The sequence below is a fragment of the Myxocyprinus asiaticus genome, chromosome 31, assembly GCF_019703515.2.
Source record: "Myxocyprinus asiaticus isolate MX2 ecotype Aquarium Trade chromosome 31, UBuf_Myxa_2, whole genome shotgun sequence".
NCBI classification, from domain to species: Eukaryota; Metazoa; Chordata; class Actinopteri; order Cypriniformes; family Catostomidae; genus Myxocyprinus; species Myxocyprinus asiaticus.
In genome coordinates, this window is record NC_059374.1 from 26,510,484 (window position 1) to 26,532,129 (window position 21,646).

The following is a 21,646-nucleotide window of genomic DNA, read 5'->3' on the forward strand; positions in this document are numbered from 1 at the left end:
GTCAGTATATTATATCAATGCTAAATTGACGTTTTTTTTTTTTATTACTTTTTTTTATTGATTCACATATTAAACACAGAAAAACAAAACATATATACACAGAATCAATATTTAACCCCCCCATTACCCCTCCCAATCCCACCTTGACCCTCAACAACATCCCAGTGGTCATACATGATTATAGACAAAAAAATAAATAAATAAATAAATAAATTATATATATATATATATATATATATATATATATATATATATATATATATATATATATATATAACAAATCACACATATTAACAGCTACACCTCTCTCTCCACTGCCTCTCCCCGAGAGCCCTCCAGAAACGCCAGATATCTGCCCCATTTCCCCACAAACGAGTCCAATTTCCCCAGTCTTCTATATTACCCTTCTTCAAAAGCCGCCACCCTCCCCATCTCCGAGCACCACTCCTGAAATGAAATCGACCTCCATCCCCTTAAAACTATCTGTCTGGTGATCATGACACTGGTTAGGACCCAACTCTTTATGTGTCTATTCTCTACATCGATGACCGCCCCATTGCCCAAAACACAGAGTCTGGGGCAAAATGAAACCCAAGTGCCCAATACGTCACACACAAACTCTGAACCTTCAAACAAAATTCTTGGATCTAACACAGCACCAAAAACCATGGGTTGTGTCCCCATCTTCTGATTGGCATCACCAGTAGGTGGGTGTGTCTTTAAGACCAAGCCTAAACAATCTAGAGGGGATCCAACAGAATCAATGTAATATCTTGAATTGCATAAGGCGCACCCTTGCATCTCTAGATACAGACTTGATGTTTTATAGAATCCTAGCCCACACTCCCTCTTCCAATACCAAGTTTAAATCTTTCTCCCATAATCTCTTGAGAAATGTTGAAGCTCCGTCCCCTAGACTCTGAATTAGTAGGGAGTAATACACTGATGCCTCATGACCTTTTCCAAAAGCAGTAATCACCACTCCCAGAGTAGTTGCAGCTTAAGGGGTGTGTATGCTACTCCCAAAAATAGTACAGAGCAGGTGGCACAGCTGTAAATACCTAAAAAACTGAGATCAGTGAATCCCAAAATGTTGAACCATATTTTCAAAGGATCTCAACACTCCACTCTCATATAGGACACTGAGTGAATTAATCTCCCTCACAGTCCACTCTGTCCAGCTGAAATGGGACTTATTACTACATAATTTTGGGTTCAGCCATATGCTCGAGGCAACATTTAAATAAATGTCCGAATTAAACACTCTGGACACTTTTATCCATACCGAGTGCAATGCGAGATAATGGGGTGTAATTTAACTTCTCCGGTTAGTTTCTAAATTGACATGTTTAAACATTTTAAATTATAAAATATATGAGAAGGTTTTAATTAGAGCATGTAATATGCCACAGTGGGATGACAGGGAACACATAAAAACAAAATTATGTGATTATGTAAAAGAATCAAATAATAAAAAACTCATTTTTTAAGAGATGCTTTAAAAACCAGTGGGGTTCATGTGAAGCCAAGCCATAGATCAAGTGTCTAATAATCACTGAACTAAAGTCTTGAGTGCTCTACAGGCAGATGCAGCAGTAATGGGAGGGAGAGTACTAGGAAAACTTACATCTTATGTACCAGAAACGAACGGCACCTGCGATCTCCACGCCAGTGTACCGCTTTGTTTAGCTAACCTTGAAGTTTCTCGCTTGTTTTAGAGGGATTCTAATAAAACTACATTTCCCTTCTTTTCCTTTACAATATTACACAAACAATATCCGGGTCAGAGGAGGCGAATTTCCGCGCCTTTTCGCTGTCGGAATGGATCTGAGAGCTAAACAACCTGCAATACTTCAACAGTACTACCAAATCATGGACTAAACTCAACTTTAACGTTTGTACTTCAAATGCAGAAGACTTGGCGACAAAGGATAAAGATAGAAGTATGTTGCTTCCGTCTGACGTTGCTAGACTTGTCCTGGGTAAGTTCTCAGACATTTGTTTTTGTGTCATCTGCTGCAGCTAGCGAGCTAATAGTATGGGCAAAATTAATTTGTTTAAATGAATATTTATACTACTATGTGTTTCATCTCCAAAACTGCTCTGTAGTTATACATTGTTCGACCAGTATGGCTTAGAGACATCTTTCCTATTAAATTGTCCTGTTATGTGAGGGAGTCTTGTGTTAAAGTGATCTGATGGACCTGTTATAGAAGGGCAATAACTATTCTGTAAACAACGTGTTTATCTCTGAAATTATTCGTGGCCCTCTTTCAATTTTAGGCTACCTGCAGCAAGAAGGGCTCACTGCCACAAGTCGAACTTTCATCTTTGAAAGTCCAAACCTTAAAGAGTATGCAGAGCACAGTTCAGAGGATGGGGTCATCCCTGCCTGTATGTTTGTAAGTGCACTTCAGAGTCACTGTCCTAAAACTAGTTTAACTTTTTTGTTTAGATCATTACTAAGTTTTATATTTATACTGCTACTTCTGCTATGAATACTTTATGCTATTTTCACCCTTTTCTTCTTCTTTATTATTATTATTATTATTAACAAACATGTTTTTAAATTATTATTATTAGTAGTAGTATTATGTTGTTGTTGATGTACTTATCTACCTTCTTTTCCAGTCTCTTTTTGGAAAAAACCTGATCACGATTTTAAATGAATATGTTGCAGTTAATGCAAAAGGTGAGAGCCATAAACAGTATATAGACAGTAAATGAAATATTTTGGGATTCACAAAGAAGATGTTTCCATTATACTGTAACATGCTTATGTCTTTTCTGCTGCAGAGACCAGTCAAGAAAATCAAATACCAGCAGTGATGACATCATTATGGAAAAAGCTTGAATTCACGCTCAATCAGATCAAGTGAATGCATATGTTTTTACACTTGCACAAGAGTGTTTCATTTCTGGATAAAATTTCCACTGGTGGAATAAAGCCCTCCTTATGAAAATCTTGCTATATTTTACACAGGTCTTTGCAGAATTCTCCCACTGTGCAAATTAATCAGCGATGTGAGTTTTGCTCATAATTTTAAAGAGAAAAAGCGATCTTGATGGCTTAAACATGAGTGTTAATGCTTCACTTGAATTTTTTTATCTTGGCATAAAATTTAAATTAACGCACAATTAAAAATTGACATTTCAGTTAACTAGTTTAACATTGACAATTCATATAAACTGTATTTTTTGTCATTAAAAGTGCGGACTATAAGTAGCATTCAAAGCATGAGACCACAGCAGAGACCCTTGTCGGCATTGCAGTCTCCCTTGTCTGGGAATCTGCCAGTGACTCCAGCAGGCCAGTGTGTCTCCCCTGTGTCAACCCCTCAAGGTATGCTGGGACATTCCACCCCAATGTCTTACACTGCCCACCATACCAGACCCTCCACTCTCTGCCTTTCTCAGTCAGGTGAGACCTGAATTCAAGCACTATCAACTATCAATGCAGTTAGATTGGTTGATTGCAGTATGAGATTTGTAAGTAGCACCTTTACATTCTGGCATCTTGCATCTGTATAGGAGAGTCACCACTGCAGATATTGGTCCCCGATCAAAGACTGAATCCAGGACCTTTGTCTCCTGCCCGCAGAAAATGGTAAGTCTAAAAAGCTGACGCCGCCGGTAGTATGTCATAAGTTGTCTCATTTAAAAAAAAATGTAAGTTAAAGCTGACGCGTGTAATTTTTTCCATGTTATACTGTAATACTTTCTACTATCCTGGCTTAATATGCAGACACAACTGTAAGTAAGCCATTTGTAGGTTGTTTACCCTGAAAACTATAAAGACAGGTTTTGTGTCGGAATCAAATTTATTTGTTTGTTTAAGCATCCTGACCAGCCAGACACCGCAACATTGACTAATGGCACGAGTTTGGGGCAAAACTATCTGTTTGCCTGACCAATGGCAGATGGAAAAGCTGGTGGTGCAGAAATTACACATTTCAGCGTTAAAAGGTCTTTCCACCTTAAGAATAAACAGGACATCTAATATAGCATGTTTAAATAAAATGCCATGTTCTGTGTTGTAGTGACTCACCAAGACGGAGGGGAGGTGGTCAGTTGGGTGCCAGCGGGACCAGCAGAAGTACGGTAGTGTCCAGCACTCTTATTGTGGAAACTCAGTGTGATGAGTCAGTGGCTGAGAACTTATCTGTAAGTCAGACTGATGCATTCCTTTGCCTGTTTTATGCTTTAAATGGTTTTCTATGTTATACGTTTCTATGCACATGCATAATCAAGATCATATCAATTTTCTTTTTATAGCAAATAGTCATAGAAAATGCCAGAGATAAAATTCTGAATGATAGATCCTTACAAGAAAAACTTGCTGAAAACATCAACAAAATCTTGGCAAGGTAAATGTTTAATAGCAGGCAAGCATCAACTTTAACAAAAAATAAAACTGAGACCACCTTATACATGACAGTTGAGTTCATAATATTTTAATATCACTTTAACAGTGATAATAGCCCCCAGACATCAAAAGCTGCCTGCAGTACTGTGGAACAAGAACAGTCGATCGATGAAATCCTGGGCCTCCAGGTATTTTCAATCATCTTTTACTGTTCATTTTGTTTTTGGAGAGAATTTAATCTTGCCAGCCATGTTTCGATTCTTCATGAGATTGTCATTATCGAGCTGTGCCAAATTTGTGTTTAGGGGGAAATTCATATGACAAATGATGCCATTCAAGACATACTGGCACAGACGGAATCAGACCCGGCATTTCAGGCACTCTTTGACCTCTTTGATTATGGTAAGTTTGAGTGATAGATTATTGATTAAATAGAAAAGCAGAATTCTTAAATATTGAAATATATCAAATGCATTATCCATTTTGTTGGCAGATTTCTGAATGTGGTATAAGCAAGTCCAACTGGTGCTTTATTAGAATAAGTCTCACAGATAACCTTTCATCTCTTTTGAAGAGAAAAGTAAGACACCTGAGGGCAGTGAACAGGCTGATGGGAGTTTCAGCTCAAGCACACTGGAGAGTGACGAAACAGGCTGTGTTGACAGTGCCTCTGAGACAGGTGATATTGGCCAGCCTCAGTTAGTTACTTTGCTTTTGGCATCTCCTGTGTTTAATTTTGATTTTAGATGAAAACTGAAGTGTTGATTTGATGATTATTATTATTATTTAATACAAGGCACTGGACATGAGGATTCCACATCATGGGGAGAAGGTAGTGCAAGCAGATTAAGGAATCGAAATGCATCTGAGACAAAAAGCAAAAAATCTTCATCCATTCGTAGTGTGTCAAAGTCTGCTGCCATAACTCCACAGCCACGTACAGTAACCAAACAAAAAGCCACTGGACAAGGATCCTCAAATGCCAAGCGAGGGCTACTTAGGACCAGAGTTTTATCTGGAAATAAACAAACCAGAGAAGCCATTTCAACTCCAAAATTGAACGGTGAAGCGGATTCACGTGCACCTGACCAAACCGTATCAAGCTCATCTTTCTTGGAGGATGGAGCAATCATGGAGATAGATGAACCACAAAATGAAACCTCAGAGACCTTAAATATTCAGCATCCATCGCTGACCCCTCCAGGTTGCTCTAACACTACTGAAATTCTTAATGATAAAAGCAGCCAACATGTTACTGTGTCAAATAAGCCACCACAAACCACTTCCACAGCTGAAGTAAATAAATCCATAAATGAGACTGGAATGTTAGCAGGAATGCCTGGTGGACATTCTGGATTGAATTTGGATGTGACAGAAACCTCTGTGTCCACCATTCAAAGTGAGGCTTTGCCCTCACCTCATCTACCCCAACCTGACTTGGACATATCTGCCAGAATGGCTTCACACACCTCAAACAAAACTTCTTTAACCCCATCCTGCACACTGCAGAAAGATTCAACCCACAAACACACTGAGCATAACAATGTCAGGAGCAATCCCTCTACAGCAAGTGCTTCATCTGCAGCCAGCACTACACTATCTACCTCAGGTGTTTCTGATGCCCAGGCCAATGATCCTGACCCCAGTAAGTTTGTGTCTCTGAAAATCATCATCAGTAACGAACAGGATGAGCAATCTAATGATGTGGCATTGAACCAGGCTGTTTCCAGCATTACAGGTGATCGCATCCCTACCATCTTCCTGTCATCCCCTGCCAAATCTCCTGCCAAGACCCTGCCTACATCAGTCATAACACAGGAGGAAACAGCTCAGGCAGTGAGCAGCTTGCAGGGGCCAGAAGATGTTGGGTCATTCGGAATACCTACAGTGAGTGTTCAGAGTAAAGCACAGACTACGCCGGCACGTCCCACAGGTCAAGAAACTGGTTTTATTCAGCTTTTGCCTGCTACCACCACCTTTGGGTCATCAAGTGGCTATTTTGTTGTAACTGATCCTGCTGCTGGTGATCAGCGGTCAAATGTAGTGCTGCTTCCGAGTACCGTGCCTCAAGGAACTGTGTCTTCTACGCCACATGTGGTAGCAACGCCACCTCGCCAGAGGACTGTTGTGTCCATGGGTCCAAATGTCTCTCAGGCCTACTCGCCTGGTGAGTGTAGAGTCTGATTATAGAAGACATTTTATACCTTTATTTGGGGTGAATATTTTACTTTGGTATCTTGCTATGGTTAGTTTGTTAAAATACTCATAGCATTAATCTTTTTCAAGACTTATAGTTTTGCTCAGGGACTGTTGGATTATGGCACTGTTTGAAATTTCACTTCTATTTTTTATTAGGATCCACAATCATTATATCTTCATCAGTTCAGACCATGTTACAAAATGTGATGGTTCCAGTGTCAGTTATGGGACAAAATACTGGAAAACTCGCGGTCCTTCCCAATCAGGTTAGAGATACCTAGTATTTTTGAACTTTTGTAATTAAACATACAAGCTCTGTCAAAGTTCACCGACAAACCAAAATTTGAAATGTTTTTTTTTTTTTTTTTATACAGATGTTGACTTTGCCATGTTCAAGTACTGTAAGGCAACCTGCAAAAGTTATATCTCAACCTAAATTGGCAACTAAGGAAAACACTGACATGGGTAAGAATGTTTTTTCAATCCAATGAATATAGTCCTTGTTTTATGTATTTATTTTATTTGAAAATAAAAATATATTTTTTTATTTCTTAAAGGAATATTATGGGTTCAATACAAGTTAAGATTAATTAACAGCATTTGTGCCATAATATTGATTACCATCAAAATAAAATTTGACTCATCCCTCCTTTGAAAAAAGCAAAAATCTGGGTTCCAGTGAGGCACTTACAATGGAATTTAATGGGGCCAATCCGTAAACATTCAGATACTCACTGTTTCAAAAGTATAGCCACAAGACATAAACAATATGTGTGTTAACATGATTTTAGTGTGATAAAATCACTTACTAATCTTTTCTGTGTAAAGTTATAGCCAATTTTACGACTTCATTGCCATTACGATGTAATGTCAACAAACCCTAAAACAAATGTAAAAATTACAATTTAAACAACTTTACAGCTCAAATATTACATGAGTTTTAACAGAAGAATTAATGTTAGTGCTTTTATAAAATTATAAGCTTCACATTTTTTTCCAGAAATTGGCCCCATTCACTTCCATTGTAAGTGCCTTACTGTAACCTCAGTTTTTGCTTCTTTTTTTGTGGTAATCAACATTATGCCACAAATACTGTAGATTGATCTTAACTTGTATTGAACCCAGAATATTCCTTTAATATTTTCTGAAAGTTCAGAATAAATCAAAACACACAATTATGTTCATGAATGTCCTTAAAGAGTTTTTAAACTTTTCAGTAGATTTGTGTTCTTCTAAATTTAGTCTCTTCTACCATGTTTTACTATGTTTTTCAAACATCTAAAGAAATCAGTTACATTCTAATATATGTTTACAGTTTCTATCATACATTTCTTTGTGGATTATGCATCAGAGTGTTTGTGTAATTACTGATTTTCAGGCAAACCTGGCACATCTGGATCCAGCCAAGTTTCAAAAGTGCTTCCCCAGACCTCTCAGAGCTCTGACCTTCAAAAGAGTGGCAGTGGAACAAGCCCCAGCCATCGGAGGATACTTTGCTTTGATGTCACACCTGAAAACACTGCAGCTGGCCAGAGTTCTACAGAGACAAGCACTTTCACATCCTCTGTTACTACATCTTCCCCAACTCAACAGGCTGATATGGAAATCAAACGGACTGAACTGAACACGCCTTTAGTTTCTGACACCAGTAAAAGACGGATAGAAACGATTAGGCTGCCTCAGGTAAATCACAGTGCAAGAATAAAGGACTCTGAAACAGCCACCATACCTCAACAGCAAAAAGAAGCCCCAAAAAGTAAAGTGTCTGAAAAGGGAACTGATCTAACTGCTAACAAAGCTCCCACTAAGCCCGAGTCTTTCAATAGATCAGATTTACATAAAAAATCACAAGCTTCAGACAAGGTTGATGGTGGAGTGGTTTCAAAGAGTACAAAATTGTCTGCACAGAGGCAAAAGCAGAAACCAACAGACAACACAAAGGATAGTACACAAGAAGAATCTCGTGAAAGGAGGTTGTCAAAGCCATCAGACCAATCCTCAGAGAAGATCTCCTCACAAGAGTCTCCTGGTGTCACTGCAAACAAGGAAAATGAGTTGGAGGGCCTTCAGCGAGAGCAGCGTCAGACAACTTCACACCCACTAACTAAAGATCTTGTATCTTCTACAGTTAAATCTGCAGCACCCGTATCAGGCACTTCCAATAAACCTTTATACAAGACGAGCCCATTTACTAAACAGGCAGTTGAGATGCTGCAGGACATACAGTGCCAGGCTCCCACGGCTACTCCTCCAAAGAGGCAGGGGCCCGGTTGTCCAGATCTCCCAATCCCAAGAACACCTGGACAAGGGCAGACAGCAGAGGAGCTGACAGATGGATTGAGAACCCCATCTCGACAGAGGCTCATACGGGAGAGTGAAGGTACGCCAAGGTGTCTCGCCCTTCCTGCTACACCGGATATCCCCTCCTGCAGTCCTGCCAGTGAGGCGGGCAGTGAGAACAGCATTAACATGGCCGCCCACACTCTCATGATCCTGTCTCGTGCTGTCAGGAAAGGAGGTCCTCTGAAAGACAGTTTGCGTCAGGAAGAGGCCAGTGCTGGGAAATCTTCTGCCCCTAAAGGAAAGAAGCGTAAGCACATTGAACCAAGTCCTTCTGCAAAGAAAGAGTTACAGCTTTCTGGCTCCTCGGACAGTAAAAAGAAATCGAAGGTGAGCAGATATTATCGCTCTGTCTGTCTGATAATGATATCGGCTCTATCTTATCTCTTATCTTATCTAGAATGTGTGTAGCTATATCTTATCGAATCTATCTTGTGCCAAAACCTTACATCGTAAGCCAAAGTAGAGTGTAGAAACCATTTGGCGCCAGTGGTCTCTACGATCAACTTAAGCTTTTCACAACAAAGTGTTTTTCACACTTTTTTGCCTCACAAATGATGTCTTTGAGAGTACAAAGCTACAATATTTTAAATCTGTCCAAATTTAGATAGAGATATATACACTACCAGTCAAAAGTTTTGAAACACTTGAAATTTTTCTCATGATCTTAAAAATCTTTTGATCTGAAGGTATATGCTTAAATGTTTGAAATTAGTTTTGTAGACAAAAATATAATTGTGCCACCATATTAATTTATTTCATTATAAAACTAAAATTTAATACAAAAAAAAGTTTTTGAAATTGATGACTTGGACTAAATAATAAAGAAAAGCAGCCAATAAGTGCCCAACATAGATGGGAACTCCTTCAATACTGTTTAAAAAGCACATCCCAGGGTGATACCTCAAGAAGTTGTTTGAGAAAATGTCAAGAGTACATGTCTGCAAATTCTAGGCAAAGGGTGACTAATTTGAAGATGCTAAAATATAACACAGTTTTGATTTATTTTGGATTTTGTTTAGTCACAACATAATTCCCATAGTTCCATTTATGTTATTCCATAGTTTTAATGACTCTACTATTATTCTAAAATATGAAAAAAAAAAAATTATAATAAAGAATAAGTGTTTCAAAACTTTTGACCGGTAGTGTATGTTTCATGATTTATTTTAATAAATTTTTACCTTATCATTTCCGAGTATCCAGAGACCCCAGTTATTGAACTACATTAATTATATTCTCACACACACACACACAAATGCTAAGACCTAAACATGAGCGAGTCCTTTGTGAAACAGAAGCAAGCCACACCAAAACACCCTTTATTTTTGCAGCCAATTCTGCATAATTGTGCAGATAATTTTCTATACTTGAATCATTAAAATAGCTTTTGTTGGTGCTTTTAGCTGCTGCTTTAAAAAAATAATAATAACCCTGTAAAACATGTGCGTGGATCAGTGGTTGTTTTTATACTTTTTCGACCCTCATGAGTTTGCATCCCTGTAAGTTTTAAACTTTAGACAACGACGAGGGTCGGACTACATTTAAAAAAATTGTTTTATTCATACTGGGTTGGTAACTTGGTGATTCGGCCTTAATGCTTCGGGATGTGAATTAATTTTAAATAATTCAACGATCGGTGTCAGCTTATACTGCTGTTGCCACATGTAGTATGTGGAAAACACGGAATCTAGTCATAAAAATTGCATTAGTAATAAAACGCATGTTTTAGATGTCCTAGTGTGATAATTCAACTAAAAAAGTATCTGATTTGATTGAATAAATAAATAATCTCCAAGTGGATTATTTAATGTGGGGATTAATAATCACACTGGGCCATGTAGTGAACTGCTTATCTGGAGGTGTGAAACTACCGTCAAATACACAGAAACGGCAAAATAAAAGCTAAATTTAAATGAAAGCTTGTGTTTTTACTTAAATATTACACTTGTTCGGCGCATAAAATGTCCTGGAAATGTCTTGGAAAATTGTGCCTTGAAAAGAGTGGGAACCCTGATAGTATTGCGGGTAAACATCTAGTTCACGATATCAAGCAATTTAAACCTGTTTTACTTCAACTGTTTATTTAAGCAGTGTCAGACAGTATAAGCAAAAGACTTTAAACTCTCCACCACACCTCACAAATACGGGAGTGTAACTCACATTAGATAATTTAATGTCCGACAGTGATTGTCTTGAAATGTATTGTTGATGCGGCACTTTTATGGCTGTAACAACAGTGCATTACAGGACTAAACTTAAAACATTAAAGAGATGAAACTTCTTGCAGAGTGTTTTACTGTGCTGACTGTTATTCACTGTTAAGCACAGCAAGCTATCATCATGCAAAAATGCTTTCCAAAAAGTGGTGTTTCTCAATTAATCTGAGAACCACCACTACTACTAAAAATATTAATGTCAGTAGTCGACCCCACTAATCGACTAGTCGGTTGTTGAATGACTAGTCGATTAATCGACCACCCTGGTCCATCCCTATCAGCTATAATGCTGACATTGTCCACCTGAATTCCTTTTTTTATTTTTTAGAAACAGAAGAAGCTGCTGGACTCCTTTCCGGATGACTTGGACGTGGATAAATTTCTGTCATCCCTGCACTATGATGAGTAATCTAAGACAGCCTCCATACCAGGGACATATCAAGCCATGTGTGCTACTGAGAGTGATAAAGCAGAGAGATACCATCTATTCAGAAGAGTACCAATCCTGAATAGCTACTTTCTGTTTTTACACACACAATGTGACATATTGTACATATACACCTGATTAACCTACCTAGTAATCATATTCATGCTGAAAGTGTTACTTTTTAAGCATGCTTTTTTTAAACACGCATGGACTAATTTAGCACTATTCACAGCAAATTAAAAAAAAAAAGGAAATAATTTATAAATAACTATAATGTGCACTGTATATGTGAAGAGTGTCAGTTCAGCTGCTTCATTGCAACAGCTGTTATTCAGTTAATTGCATCTTTTTGTTTAATTGGACCTTGTCAATATCAACTGCACCATGTGACTAAAGTGATTTTCTTTGTACAGCCTCTAGGTGGCATTCTTCCTTTACAGTAAGGAAGTGGGATTTCTTTTTGTCCATTAGATGGTTTATTATTTTATGACTTGTTTTAATAAATCAGTATTTGATTGAATAATGTATTTGTGATTAATGTGAAATTGCTCTAATCAAATACACACACATGGGTGGTTTATTTGGAGCATTTTAAGTTCAAAAAGGCTTGCAGCAGTTACTGTACATACAGTATGTCCAGCTTCACTGGTATACATTTATAAACACCTTTACCTTTTATTCACAGCTCCCAAAACAAATTATTACCCATTAAATTGTTGTCATCACATCATTAATGACTGGAAATGAATGAAGTCATTGTAGAAACTATGTTATTACAGACTAAGGAAACTAATTAGAAATATATTTTCACTAAAGACTCTTGTAAACATATTTGAAAAGTCTTGTGGCTTTTAAGGTAAAATGAGGGCATTTAGATTGAAATCAGGACAAGCAAAGTCCTGTCAAGGCTGCAGGCTACTATAAATCATTCAGCCCAACTGCTTCACATTATACTTGTATACAGAGTTATAATGACGCTAACAGCGGTAATTTCGAGAATGAGCCGGCTAGACTTTTCATGTTTTTATTTGTTGCCAACCAATCTTGTTTTAATTGCTAATCCCAACTATTTAGGTAATTACACAATATATAACATCTATAGCCATATCAGCTTAAATCAGAGACACAGTGTCTTAGCCATATCACCACAGTTTTGCTTAGTAGGGCTTTTACCTCTTGTCTTTTTTCGAGTGATTTCCAGGCCAAAGGAGGACTGCAACCTTTCAATGTATTTTTTTAAGGTGTCAAATTGAAAATACTTAGCTATATGTTAATACTTAAAAAAAATCCTCCTGTTATCCTTCTCACCACAATTGTACAGAGTGGTTATCTGAGTTACTGTAGACTTTGTCAGTTTGAACCAGTCTGGCCATTCTCTGTTGACCTCTCTCATCAAGACATTTCCATCCCCTGAATGGCCGCTCACTGGATGTTTTTTGTTTTTGGCACCATTCTGAGTAAATTCTAGAGACTGTTGTGTGAAAATCCCAGGAGATCAGCAGTTACAGAAATACTCAAACCAGCCCGTCTGGCACAAACAATCATGCCATGGTCCAAATCACTGAGATCACATTTTTTTCCCCATTCTGATGGTTGATGTGAACATTAACTGAAGCTCCTGACCCATATCTGCATGATTTTATGCACTGCATTGCTGCCACACGATTGGCTGATTAGATAATCACATGGATGATTGTTGGTGCCAGACAGGCTGGTTTGAGTATTTCTGATTCTGATTTTGATGAGAGAGGTCAACAGAGAATGGCCAGACTGGTTCGAACTGACAAAGTCTACGGTAACTCAGATAACTGCTCTGTACAATTGTGGTGAGAAGAATAAAATCTCTGAATGCTATTCTGAGATGTGGGTTGGCGCTGTTTTTGTGGCAGGAGGGGGACCTACACAATATTAGGCAGGTGGTTTTAATGTTGTGGCTGATAGGTGTATGTATAATTGGTAAGAAAAAGTTTTTTATATAAAATTGGGTCATTGATATAATTTTATAACCACATAACAGATTCAAGTCTCCAACTCTTGAAGTTGTACAGCTACAGGGTAAAAAAAAAAAAAAAAAAAGTACAAGTACACATTTCCTTCCTGTGCTTGTTTCATTTTTCAGCTCTGCAGCCAAGCCAACTATTTGTATTCATAGTGTGCAGCAAACGTCTCTTCTCATGATTGAAGATAAATGCTTTTGATTTACAGAAGAGATGAATACTTCCTGTTGGAGGACACATATATATATCATTCCAGGAGAAAGAGATTTAAAAAGAGAACAACTAAAACATAAAAGTATTTAATTACCTGTGAGTTCAAAAGCTGCATCCACTTTCCCAACAATGCCGGGCCAGTCCATATGAATTTTCCTTGGAAATCCAGGATCTATCACACCACTTTTCTCATTAAAACTACAAAAAAGGAATTTGAGTCTTTGTGGCAATGTCTGAAATAAGTTCTATCCCCACTGAGACTATCCTCAGTAAGGATTTTAAACAAGCTGCTTTTGCTGTTTTGAAACAAATATATATGGCATTACCTGAAATAGTAGTCTCCTGTGAAAAAGTAGGTCTTTCCATATTCACTGATATGAACAGCAGCATCTATGTGTTTCAATGTTTCTGGAAATCCATACTCATAAATAGAACCATAATGAAAGCTCTTGGCTCCCAGTTTCTGAACCACCCAATATTTAGGACCTGGCAAATACAAAAGTAAAGGACATACAATGCAGTGCTAAAAATGAACTTTTCCTAATCCATTTGCGCCCGTGGATTTGATTTTCAGTTTTTTATTAGGGTAAAAAAGGGTGTATTTTTTCATTCAAATAATTTTTTTCATCCTTTTTTGTCGAATTGTCCAATTTAATCAATTCATTAAAGGGATAGTTCACCCAAAAATGACAATTTTCTCATCATTTACTCACCCTCATGCCATCCCAGATGTGTATGACTTTTTTCTGCTGAACACAAATAAAGATTTTTTGAAGAATACCTCAGCTCCGTAGATCCATACCATGCAAGTGAATGGTGATCAGGCCTTGGAAGCTCCAAAAAGGAGATAAAGTCTGCATAAAAGTAATCAGTATGACTTTAGTGGTTTAATCAAAGTCTTCTAAAGCGATCCAGTTGGTTTTGGGTGAGAACAGACCAAAAAGTAACTCCCTTTTCTCTATACATCTTGACAGCAGTCTCCTTTGCGATCATGATTTCAAGCTCAATTACACTTCCCATAGCGCCATCTAGCGCTCTGCACATGCGTCAAGCACTAAGAAGTGTAATCAAGCTTGAAATAATGATCGTGCCTAGAGACTGCAATGGATTAATGTACAGTGAAAAAGGAGTTAAATTTAGGTCTGTTCTCACCCAAAACCAACTGGATCCCTTCAGAAGACATTGATTAAACCACTGAAGTGTGATGAATTATGTTTATCCTGACTTTATCTCCTTTTTGGAACTTCAAATGCCTGATCACCATTCACTTGCATGGTATGGACCTACAGAGCTGAGAAATTCTTCTAAAAATATTTGTTTGTGTTCAGCAGAAGAAAGAAAGTCATACACATCTTGGATGGCATGAGGGTGAGTAAATGATGAGAGAATTTTCATTTTTGGGTGAACTATCCCTTTAACAAATTCTCAATCTGAATAATTGTTTTGAGCATTTATTACCCATAAAATTAAATCAGCATCAGCTAATATGTATGTGATAATATGAACTATATAATGGTGGAACAGTTTTTTATTTACTTATTTCTTACCTGTGAAGATATAAACCACCCCTTTAGATGGAATGTCATAGGCCGCATCTACATGTGATGGGATGCCTGGCAGAAAAACACTCTGAGGACCTTCTTTTAGCCTGTTCCAATACGTCTTCCAAATTGTTCTCATCCACATGTAACTAGAGAGGTTACAAGTACATGATGTCCTTACACTTAATGAGGGGAAGCTCAAGAACTTTACTTGAACTTTTCTACATGAACTACAGTTATCGTTGCAATATTAATAATTTAAATGATTACCTGTTTTTAAAGAAAATAATTTCTTTTCCGAGTACCGTCACTGCATCAAGAGAAAAGTTTGGATCACACTTATTTAAAATTACAAGTGGCTTCTGTTGTCTTGTTTTCTTTCCTATCAACAATAAAAGTTTGTTATTAAAAAAGGACACTTGACCATGACACCTTAAAGTACTGTACTTAGGGACAATTAGTGAAGCAACTCACCATAAAGAGCTTGGATCCCCAGTGTGTCGTCTCTTGGAAGTTTGAATGTGGCAGCATTGATGAACTTGTACTTTGGATACATAAGAGCAGTTGGGTCCCTTGAGTGTGCCAGTCCTAAAGAGTGACCAAGCTCATGTGCAGCCACAGAGAACAGATTATAACCTGTAGTGTCATCCAAATCATCAAAATTACTAAACAGCATTACGAATTACAAATCTGGACTACTTTCCGAAATCAGGCTACTCCCATGCACTCATGAATTGAAATGGTTCCATTTAACTAATAAAAGTGTTGCATCATGTACATGATTAAATGTTGCTGTACCTGGCCTGCCAGATCCCACTGTCCACTTTTCATCATCATCGAAGTGCACATCTCCTCCAATGTTGTCTCCAGGCTCGAAGGCATGAGCTAGCACCCCGCCTGGGCCATCAAAAGGGAAGAAGTCTCCATGAGCTACAAAAGAACAAGATGGCAAGTTTTAGACGTTCTTGAGCAGTTGCCTATTGTGTTTTAACCTTCTGAGACCCTGAGTCCACATGTGTGGACATTATGTTTTGAAATTATGAAAATATGTACATTATGAAAATTCGTACATATTTTACGAGTTGGCTATTCCGTATGATTTCATACGAGTTCGTTCGTATAAATTTTTACAATTTCATCACATGCAAATACCCGGATGTCTAATGCGGAAGCGCGAGTTTCACACACGAGGCGTTAAGGACATGCTTATTAATATTATGCCCTTACCCAAACCCCTTATCTAAACCTAACCAATCAGTAGAGTGTGTAAACATGATAGGAAGCTGTTGTGTGTGACAAAAGAAAGTAAGTGTCATGTATTAGATAGAAACAATGTCCAGCGACATCACTGGCTGTAGTGAAAGTCGTAGGATATCATACAAATTAGCCAAATTACGAAAAGTCGTATGAATCCTTACAATTTCGCAGTGAGTGTGTGTAGCACTGTTTCTGCTGTTTCAATCATCTGAAATTAGTTTACAACTGCAAGAACAGTGTCGTCCACGAGAACGCTGCATATGATCTCAGACCATTTCAAGAGGTGCTCTAAGTTTAGTTCGCTTGATTTCCATGGAGCAGTTCGCATTTACACGTATTGTGAGTGCAACATTGCTTAAATCCAAACATTTGTGGCTGAATACATAACCATACAAAGTAAATGACATGCTGCGACATTAATGAATTGTCATGTGTGTCATTATAATTCATTACAGCTTCAGAAGTGGTATTTTATATACCTTTCTGAATAACCAAAAGGAGCTTGTTAAAAAAATTAAGTGGCTGGTGAAATTGGGCATTCACAGCCACTGTGGCTGGTGGGCAAAAAAGTATATTTCATATCTTTTTACCCCAATGTTAGCTATGAAAACAGCATTTTTTTATTTTATTTTCCTGCTCCAGTTTTCCTTTGTTCCACCGCTGAACTTCAGCATCACAAAAAAAATATTATATTTTACCCAAGTTATGAGATTGCAGTCTGAAAAGAATGTGGTGAATGTGCGTTGTGTTAGCTGGCTGTACTCAACAACAAACACAGTGACTGGTTTGGTCTGATTTTTGACTAAATTACATTTATGAGCCGGTACTTTTAAACCAGCTCACGAGTTCTCGTTTTAAATCAGTAAATGAAGTCAATGAACTTACTGAATTACTTGGAGGGGCTCATGTCATGTCTCAAAATTTTGTTAAAGATAATTAATAATTTTAATACATAATTTTTAAAGTGATTTCAACAAAGTATATATATATATATATATATATATATATATATATATATATATATATATATATATATATATATATATGTATAATTCATAAATATAAATTTCGGCCCCCAAGCAATGTCGCTTGGTTCAATACGGCCCGCAACCCAAAATGAGTTTGACACCCCTGCTCTCGTCATTAATGGGTTAAACTTTCAATGCACCGAATCATGTGACAAAACAACATGGCACTGATCTCAACTGAGTTTGTCTTTGAGAGAAACGCAAATAAAACTACATCTGGTAAGGAACCTAATTACATTTTTACATTAAAGCCTGTTTGAGTCAAAAGAGCAGAGTCTTTAGTTTGATCTGATATGCCATTTCAGAGGACTTTCAGAGGCTGTTTACAGAGTTAGGATGAAAATAAGGTGCATTTTGAACTGTTCAAAGACCAGTACAGAGTAGACAGACAGCACACTGGAGGTTAAGTCATTCCCTAATTAGGGAGCAAAGGAGCATCCTATAGCTTTCCTATGCAGTCAAGTGCATTCACTATTACCATCCAGTCAAAACTTCAGTTTCAGGCTGCAGATGATGTTAGGACCACGCAACATGTTTGGCAGACATGGGACAATGGTAATCAGTGCATAGATTCAGAATTTTTCATGCAAAATTTTATTTTAACATGGTTGGCAATGATTTGACAATGCTGACCATTACTTTGAATTATAATTAATTATGCTAATTTCTGATGTATTGTCTGTAACATCTCAAAAACATGAATAACCAACACTCCTGGAAAAATAAAAAAACAATTTGATTTAAAAAATCTGACTTTCTACAGCTTGGTATCATTTTAAATTTCACAACGTTTTAGGATTTATTTATTTTTTTTCTGCATGTTTCTTAGGGGCTACTAGTTACAAATCAAAAGGGGAATGGAAAATGCACACAGCAGTCATCCTCGGGTCTCAGGAGGTTAAAAAATGTTTTCAAAAACCTCAAGAAAGATGTTTTCAAAGTAAGAAACTGAAGATTAAAATGTACCTTTGGAGTTGAAGGATAATGTAATATCTACTTTGCCATGGTTTACTTGGACAAACCTCAAAGGAGCTGCATCACTCCATACTTTTAGGGCCATACGCAAGGACTTCTCCACCGCTTCATGACTAAGATCAGGGGTATACCTTGCAATCCTGTAGGATTAATGAGAGCCACACCTTACAAAGACATGTAGTAACCTGAGAGATTTAGTGGGAGGAATAACAAACAAACAAAAGCCTGAGGCTTTTCAACTAAACACACTAGTACCCAAGAAAACAAAGACAAACTGGAAGGATAAGCTCATTAAGGATAATGCTCTTATTCTAATTTAAGAAAGTATCATTCCAATTAAAGGAATAATCAGTTATTAAAGGACGATTACACTGCAAAATCCATCAAGGTGTAAGATGTATCTCGGCTTGACCTGTAAGTTATGGTGTTGCTTTTCCATTTTGGACGTCCAAGATACAAGCTGAAATTCTCCACATCAGGTACACCACATCTTTCTTCTTTTATCACAGCCAAGGTTTCCTGATCCAGAAGACCACTTTCCTTCAAGCCAAAGAAATGTTGCATTTCTCTGATCTTCTCCTTCATGAGATCAGCATGCCTCTTAATGCGACGGCTTCCGCTCAGTTTCAGTCGATAGAACTGCTGCAGGTATTCCTGGCAATCAGGGGATCAATTTTAGGAAGCATTAATATTTGCTTAAATTAATGGAATAAAGTTTCAAAATGGACTTTTCTAAACATAAAGTTACAATGGTTTTCAATGGAATATACTGTTTTCTGACACAGAAAATTCTTTTTTAATTCTTTTTTGTAACAGTGTCTACTTTCCAAACATATTTTGTGGTTCATGAGTCCACCTGTGAAATTATTTTATTTTGCTTTTTTTTTAAAAGTTGAATAGTTTATTTATTTATTTATTTTTTTTATGATTGCAAAGTATAGCATCAGCATTACAATTTGAGAGAAAAGTTTAATTGAAAAATGTACATGAATTTCAGAATTTCTTCTAGCATTTGGTAGGAAATCTGACATTTCATACAACGTAGATCAGGTAGTTAATGTCACAAATTTGCTTATTTGATTAATGTCATAACATATGGCAGAATATTTCTCAACTTTGTTTATTTCTATGTTTAATTTAATTTTGAACCCCAGATTCTCAGTGCGGAGTCTGATGACATATTCCTGATGGACAAGCAGATAGATGTTGGACATCTTATATAACTGTATTATTATAAGCAGAAGATCTTTAAAATAGCTATAATAGCCATCTAACACAAATCAAAGGAGCCAAATAAAATAAAATATTAGAACATGTTGAGAAACAGACAAACCTGAGCATGTTGGATATCCTCTAGGCTTGGGCTCTCAAGAGTCACGGATGAAGTCCTTACGCTGTCTGTATTCACTGTCCAACACAGCAAGATCCAAGGCCACAACCAGCTCATTATTAACATCGCACAATCACACTCTGGTTTTTATGCTGTCTGTGGCTTAAACAACTTTGCATACTTTATGATAATAAGTGATCACGTGCCCCACACCAGAATTTACTGACATGCATTTAGTGGCTACTGTATCCACAAAAACCCATATGAGCTCATGTTTTGCCTTTCATCATAAGTCATTGGGGGTTTTGGAAAGAGTAATGAATGTGTCATGTTTTTTTTTTCCCGATTAACATTTTTTTATTGATTCATCCATTAAATATATACATAGCAGAACACACATATACAGAATCAATATACAACCCCCACTACCCCCAACCCCCCACCCGACCCCCAATAACACCCCAGTGGTCACACAACCATAGACACACAACAAAAATAAATAAATAAATTAATAAAAAAATAAAAATAAAATAAAATAAATAAAACAAATCACACACATAAAACCCCTACACCTCTCTCTCCACTGTCCCTCCCCGAGAGCCCTCCAAAAAAGACAGATATCTGCCCCACTTCTTCACAAACATGTCCAGACTCCCCAGTCTTCTGGATACGCCCTCCTCAAGAGCTGCCACTCCGGCCATCTCTGAACACCACTCCTGAAAAGGGGGCGCTCCAGCCGACCTCCAACTCCTCAAAGTGATCTGTCTGGCGATCATAACACTAGATAGGACCCAGTTTTTCACGTGCTTATTCTCCAAATTAATGACTGCCCCATCTCCCAAGATACAGAGTCTGGGGCAAAATAAAATTTGAGAGGCCAAAACCTCGCACATAAAACTCTGAATCCCCATCCAAAATTCCTGCATCTTAACACATCCCCAAAAGACATGGGTTGTGTCTCCATTTTCTAACTGACATCGCCAGCAGGTGGGTGTGTCTTTAAGACCAAGCCTATGCAATCTAGAGGGGGTCCAATAGACTCTATGTAAGGGTTCGCCTCATGCTTAAATTGCATGAGGTGAACCCTTGCATCTCTGGATGCAGATGTGACATTTTTTAGAATCCTAGCCCACTGTCCCTCCTCCAATACCAAATTTAGATCTTTCTCCCATAATCTCTTAAGAGAAGTTGAAGTTCCGTCTCCCAGACTCTGAATTAGTAGGGAGTAATACACCGATGCCTCATGACCTTTTCCAAAAGCAGTAATCACCTCTCCAAGAGTGTCTGCCACTTTAGGAGGGTGTAAACCACTCCCAAAAATAGTACAGAACAGGTGGCACAGCTGTAAATACTTATAGAACTGAGATCTGGGAATCCCAAAAAGTTGAACCAAATTTTGAAAGGATCTCAACACTCCATTCTCATACAACCCACCGAGTGTAGTAACCCCTCTCCCAATCCACTCTGACCAGCAAAAAGGGGACTTGTTGATGCATAGTTTGGGGTTCAGCCATATGCTCGAGGCAACATTTAAAAAAATGTCAGAATTAAACAGTCTGGACACTTTAGTCCATACCGAGTTCAAGTGCAAGATAACGGGATGTACTTTAGCTTCTCCAATTAATTTGATAGAAAGGCTTTGCAGTGGCGAAATAGGGGCAAGAACTTCCTGTTCTATACAGAATCAGGGAGGGGCTCTCTCAGGTGGAAGTGACCAATGAGCCAAATGTCTGAGACCGAATGTATAATAATAA

The 21,646-nt window shown here is 37.7% G+C and overlaps 2 protein-coding genes across 4 annotated transcripts; one reads left to right on the forward strand and one right to left on the reverse strand.

The window, feature by feature from the left end:
• Positions 1-1,780: 1,780 nt before the first annotated feature.
• Positions 1,781-12,074, forward strand: LOC127422547 (protein NPAT-like). Of its 3 annotated transcripts, none has more exons than XM_051666156.1 (17): positions 1,781-1,982; positions 2,284-2,394; positions 2,632-2,692; positions 2,797-2,875; positions 2,984-3,024; positions 3,212-3,421; positions 3,532-3,607; positions 4,041-4,164; positions 4,276-4,367; positions 4,473-4,554; positions 4,672-4,768; positions 4,941-5,045; positions 5,163-6,533; positions 6,722-6,831; positions 6,940-7,030; positions 7,944-9,235; positions 11,453-12,074. In XM_051666156.1, the coding sequence occupies exons 1-17, from the start codon at positions 1,908-1,910 to the stop codon at positions 11,531-11,533; spliced, it is 4,098 nt and encodes a 1,365-aa protein (XP_051522116.1). In that variant the 5' UTR covers positions 1,781-1,907; the 3' UTR covers positions 11,534-12,074. The 3 variants fall into 3 exon arrangements, with proteins under 3 accessions (XP_051522116.1, XP_051522117.1, XP_051522118.1); XM_051666157.1 differs by having other exon boundaries at positions 1,798-1,982; positions 2,284-2,402; XM_051666158.1 differs by lacking the exons at positions 1,781-1,982; positions 2,284-2,394; positions 2,632-2,692; ... (1 more) ...; positions 2,984-3,024; positions 3,212-3,421 and adding an exon at positions 3,839-3,966.
• A 1,585-nt stretch (positions 12,075-13,659) lies between these two features.
• On the reverse strand, positions 13,660-20,009 carry mmp20a (matrix metallopeptidase 20a (enamelysin)). Its single transcript, XM_051665489.1, has 10 exons — positions 19,896-20,009; positions 18,975-19,216; positions 18,554-18,702; positions 16,101-16,232; positions 15,777-15,938; positions 15,573-15,684; positions 15,309-15,451; positions 14,088-14,247; positions 13,856-13,959; positions 13,660-13,772 (listed from the first exon to the last, which is right to left on the reverse strand). Exons 1-10 carry the CDS (start codon positions 20,007-20,009, stop codon positions 13,660-13,662), a joined length of 1,431 nt encoding a protein of 476 aa, XP_051521449.1.
• Between the last annotated feature and the right edge of the window lie 1,637 nt (positions 20,010-21,646).

What these genes read in the sequence shown, in the direction of transcription:
- LOC127422547 (XM_051666156.1), top strand. Translation starts at nt 1,908, where the DNA reads ATGCAGAAGACTTGGCGACAAAGGATAAAGATAGAAGTATGTTGCTTC. An exon ending in CGTTGCTAGACTTGTCCTGG is followed by an intron (nt 1,983 to 2,283) that starts GTAAGTTCTCAG and finishes TTTCAATTTTAG; the next exon opens with GCTACCTGCAGCAAGAAGGG. An exon ending in GGATGGGGTCATCCCTGCCT is followed by an intron (nt 2,395 to 2,631) that starts GTATGTTTGTAA and finishes CTTCTTTTCCAG; the next exon opens with TCTCTTTTTGGAAAAAACCT.
- mmp20a (XM_051665489.1), bottom strand. Translation starts at nt 20,009, where the DNA reads ATGAGCTGGTTGTGGCCTTGGATCTTGCTGTGTTGGACAGTGAATACA. An exon ending in AGCAACACCATAACTTACAG is followed by an intron (nt 18,703 to 18,974) that starts GTCAAGCCGAGA and finishes TTAATCCTACAG; the next exon opens with GATTGCAAGGTATACCCCTG. An exon ending in AGTGGGATCTGGCAGGCCAG is followed by an intron (nt 15,939 to 16,100) that starts GTACAGCAACAT and finishes ATGACACTACAG; the next exon opens with GTTATAATCTGTTCTCTGTG.